The 13,031-nt window shown below is 36.0% G+C and overlaps 1 protein-coding gene across 5 annotated transcripts in view; it reads left to right on the forward strand.

Annotated features, from left to right (window-relative positions):
* Window positions 1-13,031, forward strand: part of KHDRBS3 (KH RNA binding domain containing, signal transduction associated 3) — a 95,873-nt gene that overhangs the window by 62,619 nt on the left and 20,223 nt on the right. For all 5 annotated transcript variants that reach the window (XR_012774597.1, XM_075495321.1, XM_075495322.1 and 2 more), the window contains 2 exons: window positions 465-657; window positions 10,995-11,077. Coding sequence is in view for 4 of the 5 variants with exons in the window: in XM_075495321.1 (XP_075351436.1) it covers window positions 465-657; window positions 10,995-11,077 (276 nt within the window). In the remaining variant the exon portion in view is untranslated. The remainder of the gene's footprint in view (window positions 1-464; window positions 658-10,994; window positions 11,078-13,031) is intronic.

Below are 13,031 nucleotides of genomic sequence, written 5' to 3' on the forward strand. Positions count from 1 at the left end.
CTCAATCTCTTACATGCAGTGTGATCTTTGGATTGCGTTTAGAAGCTTACACAGGATCAGAAGGGAGTTGCAACTAATTCCTCTGTGCAGGGTTTGAGTACGATATAGCCTGACAGCTTCAAATTAACCTGTTATTCTATGATTGTGATTTCACATACTCTAAGTCAAATTCTAGTGAAGTTGACTGATTCCAGCAAATTGGTTTGGGTGTCTATGTATATGCAAGAATGGCTCAAGCTAGTGGAAGGTCATCACTGAATCACATGTCTAGTTTGTATCTTTCTGCATTTATTGCATAATGTGTGTAATTGGATTAAAGCATACAGAAAAATGACAAACTGTAAACCTTTTAGACTTTCTTTCTGGCTGTAGCAAAGCAAAATTATCATAATGTTGGGGAGGGAGCTGTTGAAAGGGAGGCCAAGGGTGTAGTATTTAACAGTAAGGGATCCATATATTCACAGGGGCCGTGGAGGAGTGCCTCCACCACCAGCGGGAGTACCAAGAGGGGCACCAGCACCCAGAGGAGTGCCTCCCAGTCGAGGACCAGTCAGTCGTAGCCGTGGACTTCTAGCACCCAGAGCAAGAGGAGTACCTCCACCTGCAGGCTACCGGCCCCTTCCACCACCTCCAGCACAGGAGACATATGGTGAATATGTAAGTCGAGCTGTTGACATACTGTGCATAAAGCGTATAGTTTTGGAGGGATGATCCTAACTATCACTTTTAGGATCATCCTAACCTCTACTGAGATTCACTCAGTAGAGTATCTTTAATTAGTACCTAATTAAGTCTTGCACCCAGAATCTATGGCAAATGTGGTCATCTTTTGTCACCTTTTTAGACTTGAATTTTTTCATGTTAATAAAACTTCAGGTTATATGTACTTCCATAAAGATGTTTACAGTGCATTTGGCAAAATAGTTATGTACCTCTTAAATGTATTGTATTAGGTTTCTGCTTTACAAAAATCTGAAAAATCACATTGTCAGTAGATTTTTTTAATTCTCAACTAAAACTAAGACTAATATTCTACTCTTCTTCCTAAACCTATCTTTGTGGTCATATAACTGTTCAACGATTAGACAATTAAATTTTTTTTCTTAAAGCTTCAGAAATGATCCTAAAATTTTAACAACCTACGGTGTATCCCAATAAGCCATACATACCTATCTTGATTTTATTGTATTAAAAATTAAAAAAACATATCAAAATATTTTATATTGTCCATGACTGAAAATTATAGGCAGTTATGAATTGTTAGGGTAAATTTAATTTAAACTGAACTTACAGAGCAGTGACATAAAGAAAAAAGCTTATTAAATCAAAACTATTGTCATAAAAATGGATTTGGTCTTACAGAAAAATAACATTTTCAAGGACGATGCTTTTAATGTTTTATGTCTTAAAGCTTTTAGCGTCCACTCTTTGAAGCCAAATCTGTCTGGACTTTGTCTCTGTTATTCAGACTAGCGAAAAAGGAGTTCCTGAGTTCCAGAAAATGGTTTTGCTATTCAGATATTCTTTGCTTTTCTCGCAACCTTGTTTCCGCCTACCACCTTCTTTCACCCCCTCAAAACCCTCTAAATCAAATCTTGACCATTGTCCTTTTGATCAGAAACCTAATTTTTTATATAACATTTATAGCTTTATGCAGAAGGAAGTTTAATGTCATTAATACAAACGTTATACACACACCTGAACAATTCAGAAAAAACTAATGTAGTTTGTTAATGTTATGAAAACCAGTACTTGAACACTATCTAAATGTCCCCGGCTATACCTGACTTGACTAGTCAAGGTGGGTACTACAAATAAATGGTTATTTCACAATGCTTTCAAAGGAATTGGTCCTCATTAAACAGCCTGTTTCCAGGGCATACACCGCAGAACACATGGTGATGTGGTAGAAAATAAACCTCTCTGAGTAACTTCATATTTATATATATCTGCTGTTTGTAGCATGTGTATATAGAAGTGGCATGGAAATAACAGCTGTTTGAATCAGTATCCTGATGGATGCTTTGCTTCTGAGAGAGAATAATTAGAAAATAGCACTTTAAAGAAAAATAGCGCTGTGCTAAACTTCTAAAAAGAATGTTCTCTAGAACTGGATTGCTTATCTTCCAAACAAGGTATCTTAACTAGGATAAATTTATTTAAAGCTGTAATTGATATAGCAATGCTATCTGGTCCATTTTAAAATGACCATCTTTTCTGCGTCTCCTTTGTTAAAATGGAGATTCATTAGAATAAAGTTTTGCTAGGACATGAACTGCTAGTGTATTTATGTTAAATGTTAAATTTAATGCATGGTATTTTACCTGCCCATTTGTAGTACATTATCACAGTGCCTTAACTGTATCTCTTACAGGTTAAGGTAACATGGCAGCAGTCATTACTAGTATTTCTGTCCTTTCCTTACCAATTGCTGTGTAGCTGTATCTAGTATTAAGTGCTGGTTTGCTAACCTGAATATCTGAGCAGGGTAAGGTGTCACAGTTTGAAGTGTCTGTAGAATGAGAACATCAGTGAGATTGTGGGTATCATAAGAAGTTATTTTAAGCAGCAGGTAGTTTCAGAGCCTCAGACTGGGATATCCAGAGAGGTTAGAGAGCAGCCCTTAAACTTTTCCATTGAGTATTGGAATGTCTGCAAGGATTCATGAAGGTTTTCATTCCTTTAGGCTTACAAGCCTTTGCTTTGTACTCACTAAAATAACTTGAAACTATGCAAGTTCAGACAGAAGCAGACTATATTCTGGATGGAAGCCTTCAACCACTTGCCTTCTGTAACTCTGTAAATATCTGAGATGATGCAGGGCTTTCAGTGCATCAGGTCCTTGCCCTTTTCCTCTGTGGTGTACTATCAAGTATACCCTGTGACAGAAAATGCAGCCATCATGAGTCACAAACAGCATCCATTTCCCTTCACTTGCTTTAACTTTTTTCTGTAGTCCTTGAGACCAATGAATCTAACACCTATGAGGAACTTACTCAGTTCTGCCTCCTGCCTATCCTAATCTCTCTCCTTCTTCGTTGTTTAAGAAGTTCTTTTTTAAAAGATAATATCAAAATGGGAAGTGGAATACCTACCTTATTCTGAAAAATTGGAAGGGTTAATTCTGGAGGCAGTATCTCACATGGAAAATCATACTGCAGTCAAAATAATTCACTTGATTTTAGGTGCATTTTAACACAGCCTCAAGATCAACAAAACTAGGTGATCATTGCTGTCCTGTGCTTGGACTCCGTAGGGAAATTGTCCAGAGCTTACCTGTTACAGAAAGCTCTACACAGAGGCAGACTACCTCTGTTGCCTGTCAGCTTTCTGTAACATGTAACTCTGACTCTGGATGCTTGATGTGGCCTTCTCTGCTGAAGTCACACAACATATTGGACTAGCAGCAATATCTGCATGTTTTTCCAGTTCAATATAACTAGTTTTCCCACTCCACTGCTGCTAGTCTCACTTATGTGTATCTCTCAACCCCAGGACCCATTCCTCCTGTGACCTCACCATATTGTTAGTACCATGATGAAGGTTTGAAGCTACTAAATGACAGTTCCTTATCATTTTCTGTGAACATTGTCGTCTTAATAGCTGTAGCATCAGCTTAAACGACAGCAAAAATTCAGGCCTCTATGGCCAGCCAGCTTTATAATCACTGTTTTAACCTTACTGCTCTGTTTGGTGTGAAACTTTCTCTGAAGGCTAACATGCCTCCCATTTTTGTCATCAACAGCTCAGGTCAGGAGAAAGCCTAGTATGACATATGAAGCATGTCCAGGGTTATTTTTATAATATGTAGATAAGGGAAGTCATACTAGATGGCTGCTAGATTTATTGAAGCACTTGCAGATAGTTTCAGGGACATCATTCTCTTAATTATATGAGAATTTTTCTCTACTCATCGAACAAAACTGTGCAATAGATAAAAATATTTTCATGTATTTAAGTTGACAACTTATTCCATTAAGATAAGAAATGGAAATTGTATTTAACTACTAGCTGGAGATTTTAAGCTTTTCCATAATTTTCAATAAGCAGGAAATTAGTAACAGTATGCTACCATTTCACTACTTTTTAAGTGTCAATTCCTTAGCCAATGTTCAGTCAAACATAGGTTAGAATATAACTGTTAAGTCTCAGTTACTGTCTAGTGAAGTTGCTGCTCTCTGCCTCTTCCTGTTGTCCTCTTCTTACCAGCTTCAAACTTTGAGGCTTTTTCCAAATTAGCAACACAGCAATGTGTCTGAAGCTTTTTAAGATTAGATTTTTATTTGCTTCTGTTTTCATTTTACAGAGGTAAATATTTTGCAAATATTCTGTAAGTATTTCAGTTCTGTACTTTGTATGAATATATTTGTGATCAAGCCATGTCAAGTCCCATTTTGGCTGCTTGAGCGTGTTAGATGAATCTCACTTTGCATTTGAGTTGATAATCAGATTTTTTAGGCATTAAGAATTGGACTTTAAACATGGATTTAAAACCCATTGCTGTGGCAGTGTGGAATGCCTGCACTGAAAAATAAAACTCAGCAATCTATCAAGTTATGGCCAAGACTTGCTTCAACACTACTTGGAAAGCAATCGGATCTAAATGTTCCTCCCTAGTGTGTGTGTGGGAAAGTTGTGGCAGAGCTTCAGATCTTTTTCTGGCAATTTTATTGATGTTTTCTTGTGTTCAGACAAGGGTTACCTCAGCGGCAGATTTTTCTAATGCAGTGACCACATGTATATTTTCTAGCAGTTAATGCTTCACTTAGAATGCTTCAATGAGATTGTTTTCTGTAATAAGAAATTGAATTAAGATGGAATGTCTACCAGTAAGAGACCTAGGGAGCCTTTCTAATGTTAAGCGAATTGCAACTTGAAAAAGAACATTATGAACTATTTCCAATTACATGCAAAGATTTTTTTTTTTAATTTAAAGATACTACTTAGAAGGGTGCATGAACACTTGGATACCAAAGGGATGCTGATAACAGACTTCAAAATCTATTCTTTAAAATCTACATTTAGTTATTGCCTTATTCTGGAAGATCCTAAAACTTAGGGACTGCAAGTTTTAAAAGTTTATAGTTCCTGAAGCATGCATTTCTGGATATTTCCAGAAATACATTGCATTACTGGTGGACAAAGCAGTGTTTCAGACTTAATCATGTAAGTCTGTACTACGAGACTATACTCACACTACTATACTAGAAGATACATATATAGTATAGATGCTACAATAGTATGAGACTACGCTCATACTGTTTCCCATGAGAAATGGGAAAGACCTAAGACACATTAAGTAACATGCTGGCTAACAAGATCCCATCCAAATGATGAGCAGAAGATGTGATGCTAGATGTCTGTTCTTAATTTAAAGCTCAGTATTTCTCCAGTAGTGGAAGGCCCTTGGTGTTCAAATGCCTGTCGCAGGTATTCGTATTCCCTTGGTTCTCTCTGGAGATGGTGTGCTGACCACCAGGATACTGACTGTCCTAGCATACACAGTGTCAGGAGCAGTGCCTTCTGTCCTTTCGATTTTGCAAGAAATCCTTACAAATTTGTGGGAAGATTTAAGGGAAGTTTGTTCTCAAGTGACATTTGGCTGGATGGCTAAGAACAGAAATCCATTTCATGATCCAGCGATTATTATAAAATATGCATATATGTATCCATCCACTAATATGTATCACATATTAGTGAAAGAAATGAACACTAAGTCTTACTATTTACAAGTGAGGGCCCATTCAGCTGAATAACCTATAGCCTGTTATTTAGTGCCCCTTCCTAGAAGGCTGGTGCAAATTCTTTTAATCTCCAGCATTAAGCTTGAATTCTGTATCTCTTCATTGAGATTATACTTAGTTCAGATTTGAAAAATTGAAAATTAGGATTAAAAAAGCATACTGTGGAAGCAATTTCTTGGATCTATTAATACAATGTTGATTTTGCAGCGTAAACTGTTTTTAAAGCAGACTTTTTTCTCATTAATGTTCATTTGCTCACTTATTGTTCGTGGTTGAAAAAGGAAAGATCTGTAGGAAAAAAGAGCAAAAACTTTGCATACAATATGAAAAACACCGAGCTTTTTATTTATAAATAAATGCTTCTTGGACTTGAGGTGGCAAAGTAAGGGCTAATCCGGATGACATAAGACTTTGAAAAGAATTTACATTCTCCCTGATTTAGAGTTCAAGTGTCACTTTGGTGTCACTTTGCAAGAGTCGCACCATGTTTTAATTTACTGTGGTCTTCTGAATATTGATAGTTTCCTAATAACATGCAACATTTTAATGAAGTTAATTTCAAATGTTTTTATTTCCTTAGTTGCTTTGAGTGTAAAAAAAGGTTTTTTTGGGTTCCTGGAAAAGGGTTTGAAATAGCTCCATTCTCTAGGAACTAGAGAAATGATCTTCTGTCCATTCTGTCTCTTACCCTCTGGATAATGTTGTGGTTTCCACTTAGGTCTTACACCTTTTTTTACGCAATGTATTTACTAAGTTGTGGCTTTTCAGAAGTGCTAAGACTATTCTTAAAGTCAGAGTGAATTCAGGTAAGACTTTTGGAAAGCAAGTTCGTAACAGAAAACTTCTTTTTTGCCAGTTACAATATTCTTTTTCACGCTAAATAGGACAAGCAAGAAGAAATAAATGTAAAAAAAAATCTTTTAAAGTTTTAAGTCCCTCAATTGTTTTGTTTCATTTTTAATCTTTTACATTTACCTTCTCTGGGGTTTTCAGGATGAGGTGGAGAGAATGGAAAAATCTTTTCTTTTTCTCAGGAACTCAGGCAAGTTTGGCTGTGGAAACCGTAGAGTGTCTTTGGGGAAAGGCTGAAAAGCTTTTCCACCTCCTTATCTTGAAGTTGAAAGTTCATCTATAATGTGCATATAAAATTTTCTTCTCAAATTATTTTAGACTTTAAGCTGCTGATCTAAGTTGACCTTTTTCTGACTTGATAGAATCATAGAATCATTAAGGTTGGAAAAGACCTCCAAGATCATCTAGTCCAACCATCAACCCAACACCTCCATGCCTACTAAACCATGTCCTGAAGTGTCACATCTACATTTTTTGAACTCCTCCAGGGATGGTGACTCCACCACCTCTCTGGGCAGCCTGTTCCAATGCTTGATCACCCTTTCAGTAAAGAAATTTTTCCTAATATCCAATCTAAACCTCTCCTGATGCACTTTGAGGCCATTTCCGCTCGTCCTAAATATTATTGAATGAGCATGAAACGTCCTCCTGATTCTGACACTGCTCCCTGCTGTTGTATATAGAAAAACAGACTTGTTTAGGCCTAGTAGTAACTTGGTTTAAATGTTACTGCCTATATTCATTAGCAACTCTTTTTTTTTTGCAGTGCATGAAAGACAATCCACTAGTATATGTCTCATTCTGGGAATACCGTATTTGTTCTGGTTGAATATGCACTAGGCTCCTTCTAGATGAAAACAGATGAAAATCTGCAAAATAAGAGCTTACAGTCTGTGCATGCTTGCTGCTAATGTCCTTAATGTTATCACTCAGACCTTAGATGGTAGTAGCTACCCATATTTGTTTTGATTGCCCCATATTCCCCGTTGATTAAATGATGGGGAGATGTTATTTCCATGTAACAAAATGGCTGTTCCCTTTACAATTCTAATTTGCAAAAAAAAAAAAATTTGTTGCATTGCGCTGATGTTGTCTCATGTTCTTTCTCCTTCAAGTTAATCTCTGTGCAGACAATTTTTTTTGAATGTGATGGTTTTTATCTAAAAGGAATACATTGCTCTAGTATTCCGTGATAAAGTACTGGTGTAAGTATTAATTTCAGAGAATGATGAGGAAAAGAAACAACAACCTTTTAGTTGTAGTGATAACAGCCTTAATTTTTTCCCTTGGATGGATTTCCTTAGTTGGGGAGAGCTGGAAAATTGATTTCTTATTGATTTCATGACTTTTTTTTTTCCCAGCACTGCAAATGCCTTTTTGTTAAAATGAACTTTTTACCCTCTTTCTTCCTGTTTCTCTGTCTTGTTCTCTTTGAAACATTGTTAATTTTCCCTAAAGAGGGCCCAAACACTAGTCTGTCACTGTCACTGCCAGCAGATTATAACTTAAAGCCACCATTTCCTATTCCCCATGAACAAGGGTATGTTTAGAGTACTTAATTATTAGAAAGAAACTGATGAGCAAGGCTTAGCATGATTTATAAACTTTTGGGTAGTGCAGAGGTTTTGGCAAAGACTGTTTTCATTGCTTTTATCATCTTTTGACCTGTGATAGTAACTTACTATTTAATATATTTGAAGGGTGCATATTTACACATTGCCTTTGGTTCTATTCATGAAAAATTTCTGTGCTTTTCACTGAATGGTTACTGTTACCAGTGCTGCTCTTTGGATTTATATCAACTGCAGGCAGAAGCTCTCTTTAAGAGGAAATGTAACATGATTCTGGTTTATAGGCTGGCTTCATAAAGGAGTTATTTATCAGGTTTGAGATTTTACAGAGTAATTTCATCTTCTGTTAAGAAGATTTGTCTTGTAATTACAGCTGTTCTGTTACTTTGGGGGAAGATTCTTAAGACTGAAATTAACAGAAGGCAGGACAGTTGCTACCTTCCTGGTTGATATTTCAAATGTGTGGAAAATACCTGTAGTTTAAGAGGACTTTAGCATTTTCAGCTCACTTTTCTTCTACATTTTTGTTGTAAGCGCAAACTGTACAGCACACTTGCCTTCTTTTGATCAGACTAAATGTGATGAGAGTTAGTTTTCTAGGTTATCCTGAAAAGTAGAATAATAACAGAAGCAAAATGCTCCCATTCATGGGATGAAAATATGATCTTGTTTGGGCTTTTGTTTTTTGGACTGGGGGAGGAAATAAGTCTTCACCAGTAAACTCTTTCTGATTACCGAGACTTCAGAGTATTCTGGTTTCCCCTTCTCTTTCATGATCAATTTTTACTAAAATAGTTAACATAAATGTGAAGAATAGGACTGATTGTTTAAGAATTCTCCAATGATTCCTTAGTGGCTAAGCTTTCCTGATATGTTAAAAGTTAATTTCAGTCCTCGGTTTTCATTTGTTATCACTGCTGGGTGTGCAGGGTTTGAAGTTTGGGAGTCCTTCTTAGGGATGGCTGGTTCACAGCTGGGAGATTCTATGAGAGAAGACCAAATGTCATGTAAATGTTCTGGAACAGAGCACATAAGTTGGCTCAGCTTCTGCTGTTGATCAATGTCTGTATTGTTAACAGATGTCTGTGTATTGCATCAATAAGTAATAAAGTGCTTGTTCGTAATAACTGCCAGGAGGCAATGGTTTTGTGTGTTTAGTGTGTGGCTTATCAAGAAAAATCCATATCCATATCAGATGGGCAAAGAAAATGCTAAGACTCTATTTTAATTTTTAGTTCAGGACAGTGAATTACTGAAAGAGAACACAGTGCATTTGCTCAAGTGGGACTATTTATCCATGGATCTCTTCACAGCAGACAATTGGAAGAATCCTCGTTTCTTCTTCCAGACCTATGAATAGTCTGTCACTCATTTGTGCCTGCAATTATTCATAGACACCCTTCTACTAATCGCTGCTGGGAAACAATCATGTTCACTGATCTAGCGATGGTGAAGCAGTATTGATGGGCAGATTGCCTGGTTTTCCATATAAGCAATTTTAAATGGCTGGAAAAATGCTAAAAACTCTCTTAGCAAATTCACTTTCCTATCGGTTGTTTTGAGGATGTTATTGGCTTTCCTTACAATGTCTAGAAAGCTGTCAGATTCCAATCATTGGAGATGTTTTCTACTAGAGTTGGACAATCCATCACTTGTCATCCCTACCTAATTGATACGGCTGTCAGTTTTGTTTTCTGTCATTGCTGAAAGATTCTTAAAGATTTCTTTTCCTGGGAAAGAGTTTGTTCTTTCATGAGACTTTATCCTTACGTCGCCAGGGTTTGATACACGCTTATTCAGAAAACACCATATATAGGATGATGCCTAACTTTCATTTCTCTGGGTCCCTGTATCTTCAAAGTGTCTTTTCTCATTAGGTCATTCTCATCTGGCAAAACTGGTCAAGATACCCCTAAATATCCCTTGAGGTCTTTGGCATATTTGGATAGGATTTGGATATTCGGATTTCCTAGGAATCGGTACAAAGGAAGTGCTGTTTCTACTTTTCATGTGTTTAGTTCAGTTAGGTTTATTATTGGATGAAACAATAAATTGGTGACAGTTCTTTGGATTTCTGTAGTTCATCTTTCTCTGGGAAAACACAGCATCATTGTCTCTTGTTTTTATCTTAAACTTCTGTATGACTTGTAGCTGGAGTTAGTGGTTTGTTCAACTCTGTTTTAAATCCAGTGCTATTTTGGGAAGACTGTTACTACAGTGTATACTTAAATAGTGTGGAAAATGTGGGAGGAGTAAGAAATCCTTACTTTTAGTTTCTTAATGGATGCTAAACTTCCACAAGTTGAAGAGTATATAGAGGGCATTCAAAGAAGTAAAACCATCATTCTTACTAGTCTTATCTCTAGGGAATTTCTTTCCCATCTAGTCTATGTAGAATACTGAATTTATTGTCCAGAAATAAGTCAGACACCTAAGTCAGTTGCACAATATTTGTTCAGGTGTTTTGATTCCTGAGGTGCTTCCCAGAGCTTTCTTGAAGATCAGTAGCTCACTCATCTCAAAGTCAAGTACACGGAGACATGAAGCATTTGTACTGTCTCTGCACAAGCCAGTGTTAACTGAAAAAATCTTTTTGAAGCACATTGCTGATAGTTCAAAATGCCTTTGAAGTAATTATAGTCTTAGATGTGTGTGGCCTCCTAAATGGAAGTAGTCTCTATTAATATCTTTAAGATTTTGCCACTTCATAGTGTATGTATGTCATGTATGCATTTCAGGAGAGTATTGTCTTTCATATTCAGAACTAGGTTACGATTTTGTTTCTGCAGTGTGCTTACAGTTAATACTACCTCTTATATCATTTCAGGAGTATGATGATGGTTATGGAACTGCTTATGATGAACAAAGCTATGATTCCTATGATAACAGCTATAGCACTCAAGCACAAAGGTAAGTCTCCAGATCTGCTGTAACTACATTTGAAGTATTCTACAGTTGGAACGTTAGTTTTACTTAAAGATTTTTTCAATTTCATCTTAAACAGCAAAAATGTTATAAGAGGCTTATTAGAAATAACCCCCAATGTTATTTGTCTCTAGTATCATGTAAGTATAAATGTCAAGTTACTGAGTGGTTGAAAGAGAAATGAGAACTTGAAACAAAGAGTTTTAGTGATGCCAAATCATAAATCAAAGTTTTCAAAAGTTCAGGAAATTCAGGAAAATTTAATTCAGATTCATTTCCGGAGGGAGGGGTGGCAGGGAGGAGAGAAGAGGAAAAAAAAAAACTTTATAAAAGGTATTAAATCATCTGAAACATGGAGCTGATTGCATTTTCTTACTACTTAAACGTGGTTATATTCCATTATTTTACCTTTATTTGGCTGTAAAAAAAGTACACCCTTTAGTTTGTTTTACTCCTTTGTGGAATTGTCTTTGTGACAATTTTGAATCTCTTGCAATTTGTGTTCCTTTCCCCACTTCATTCCCAACAGTACTTTTAAGCACTTCTGATTTATTTTCTTAAAATTGTGCTTTCTTCAAAGGAGTTGCTATTTGAAAACTCCATGACTTACAAGGAATACTAATGTGTCCCAATGATGGGAAAAATGCTATGAAGCACAAACTACTTGTATTAGGTGGTAGCTTGAACTTAATGGCAAATCACATGATATTATTTAGCAGCGTGGCTGATTGTCCTCGCTGTTAGGTACTCCTAATGTGCACATCTGGAAAGGGACCTTCTGTGCATCTTTTACTGAGTTGTAATTTATTCTCACTCTTTCTCTCTTAGACCAAGCATTCATAGTTTGATCAGTAGTAGATTTTATAATGTCATTGAGAATTTCTTGAAACTTTTATGGCAAACTTCAAATAGTTGAAACAAGAATGTTGAGAAAATGGTAAAATAAAATAAAATGTTCTAGTTCTGCATTACTGCTTTGGTTATTTGGGGTGATTAGAGCTTCAAACCTTGCCCTTTGGGAAGAAGATGACAGTAGAAAAGGGAGATATTGGTGGGTATTGTGATGTTGATAAATAGATATGGATTAGACCATTTTACCTTCTGCTTAAGTATTTAAGACTTTTTTACAATGTAGCTTTATCTGAAATAGTACAGAACTGTTCATAGCAAAGTTGAGAACAAAGCTGTTTACACCTGACATCTGCTTTGCTGTAGGGTTGACACACCCAACTTAAATTTTGTTGCATAAATGAGTTTTCCTGTGCCCAACAATTTAGTCAATGTGAAAAAGCTTAGTGGAAAGTTCAAGTGTCATTATTGTTGAGAACTAACAGAATGAAAATACCTTTGTGTCTGATACTTGGCTCCTACAGGCTTGTAAGCTACTGAAAATTGATAAAAATAATATGACTTAAGAAACCAGAAGTGTAGGACCTTCAAAATATGAGACTCTGTAGGATGTTACATTTGGAGAGCAGCTGCTGGTGGTAGATTTTTTTTCCAGAAAGAAAATTACCAAAATAGTCCTCAACTTTTATGTTGGTAATTCTATTCTGTTTTACTGCTTCTAGTGTTGGTAAATGGGTTTATTGCACACAAACATTTGGACTTCATTACAAAGTCATTTGCCTGAGCCAAAACTAGACATTACTTGGATTTGATTTTTTTCCACGTTAAGAACATTTTCACTAAGATTTTTTTCCTTTGAACTAAAATTAGTAAAAAGCAAATCTCCCAAGAAATGAAGTTGCTCTTGTAGAGGAGTAATACATTAAGAATATATGTAATATTCTTAGATATATTTGCACATGCTTAGCCCAGTCTGGAAGGAGATATTCATTAAATGATTGCTTTGTATTTTACCTGTAGTTTCACAACACATATACTGTTAGATTTTGTTGAATTATCTTCTGAATGATTACTTCATTTTTTTCCTCCT

This window comes from Mycteria americana, chromosome 2 (assembly GCF_035582795.1).
Source record: "Mycteria americana isolate JAX WOST 10 ecotype Jacksonville Zoo and Gardens chromosome 2, USCA_MyAme_1.0, whole genome shotgun sequence".
Classification (NCBI taxonomy): Eukaryota; Metazoa; Chordata; class Aves; order Ciconiiformes; family Ciconiidae; genus Mycteria; species Mycteria americana.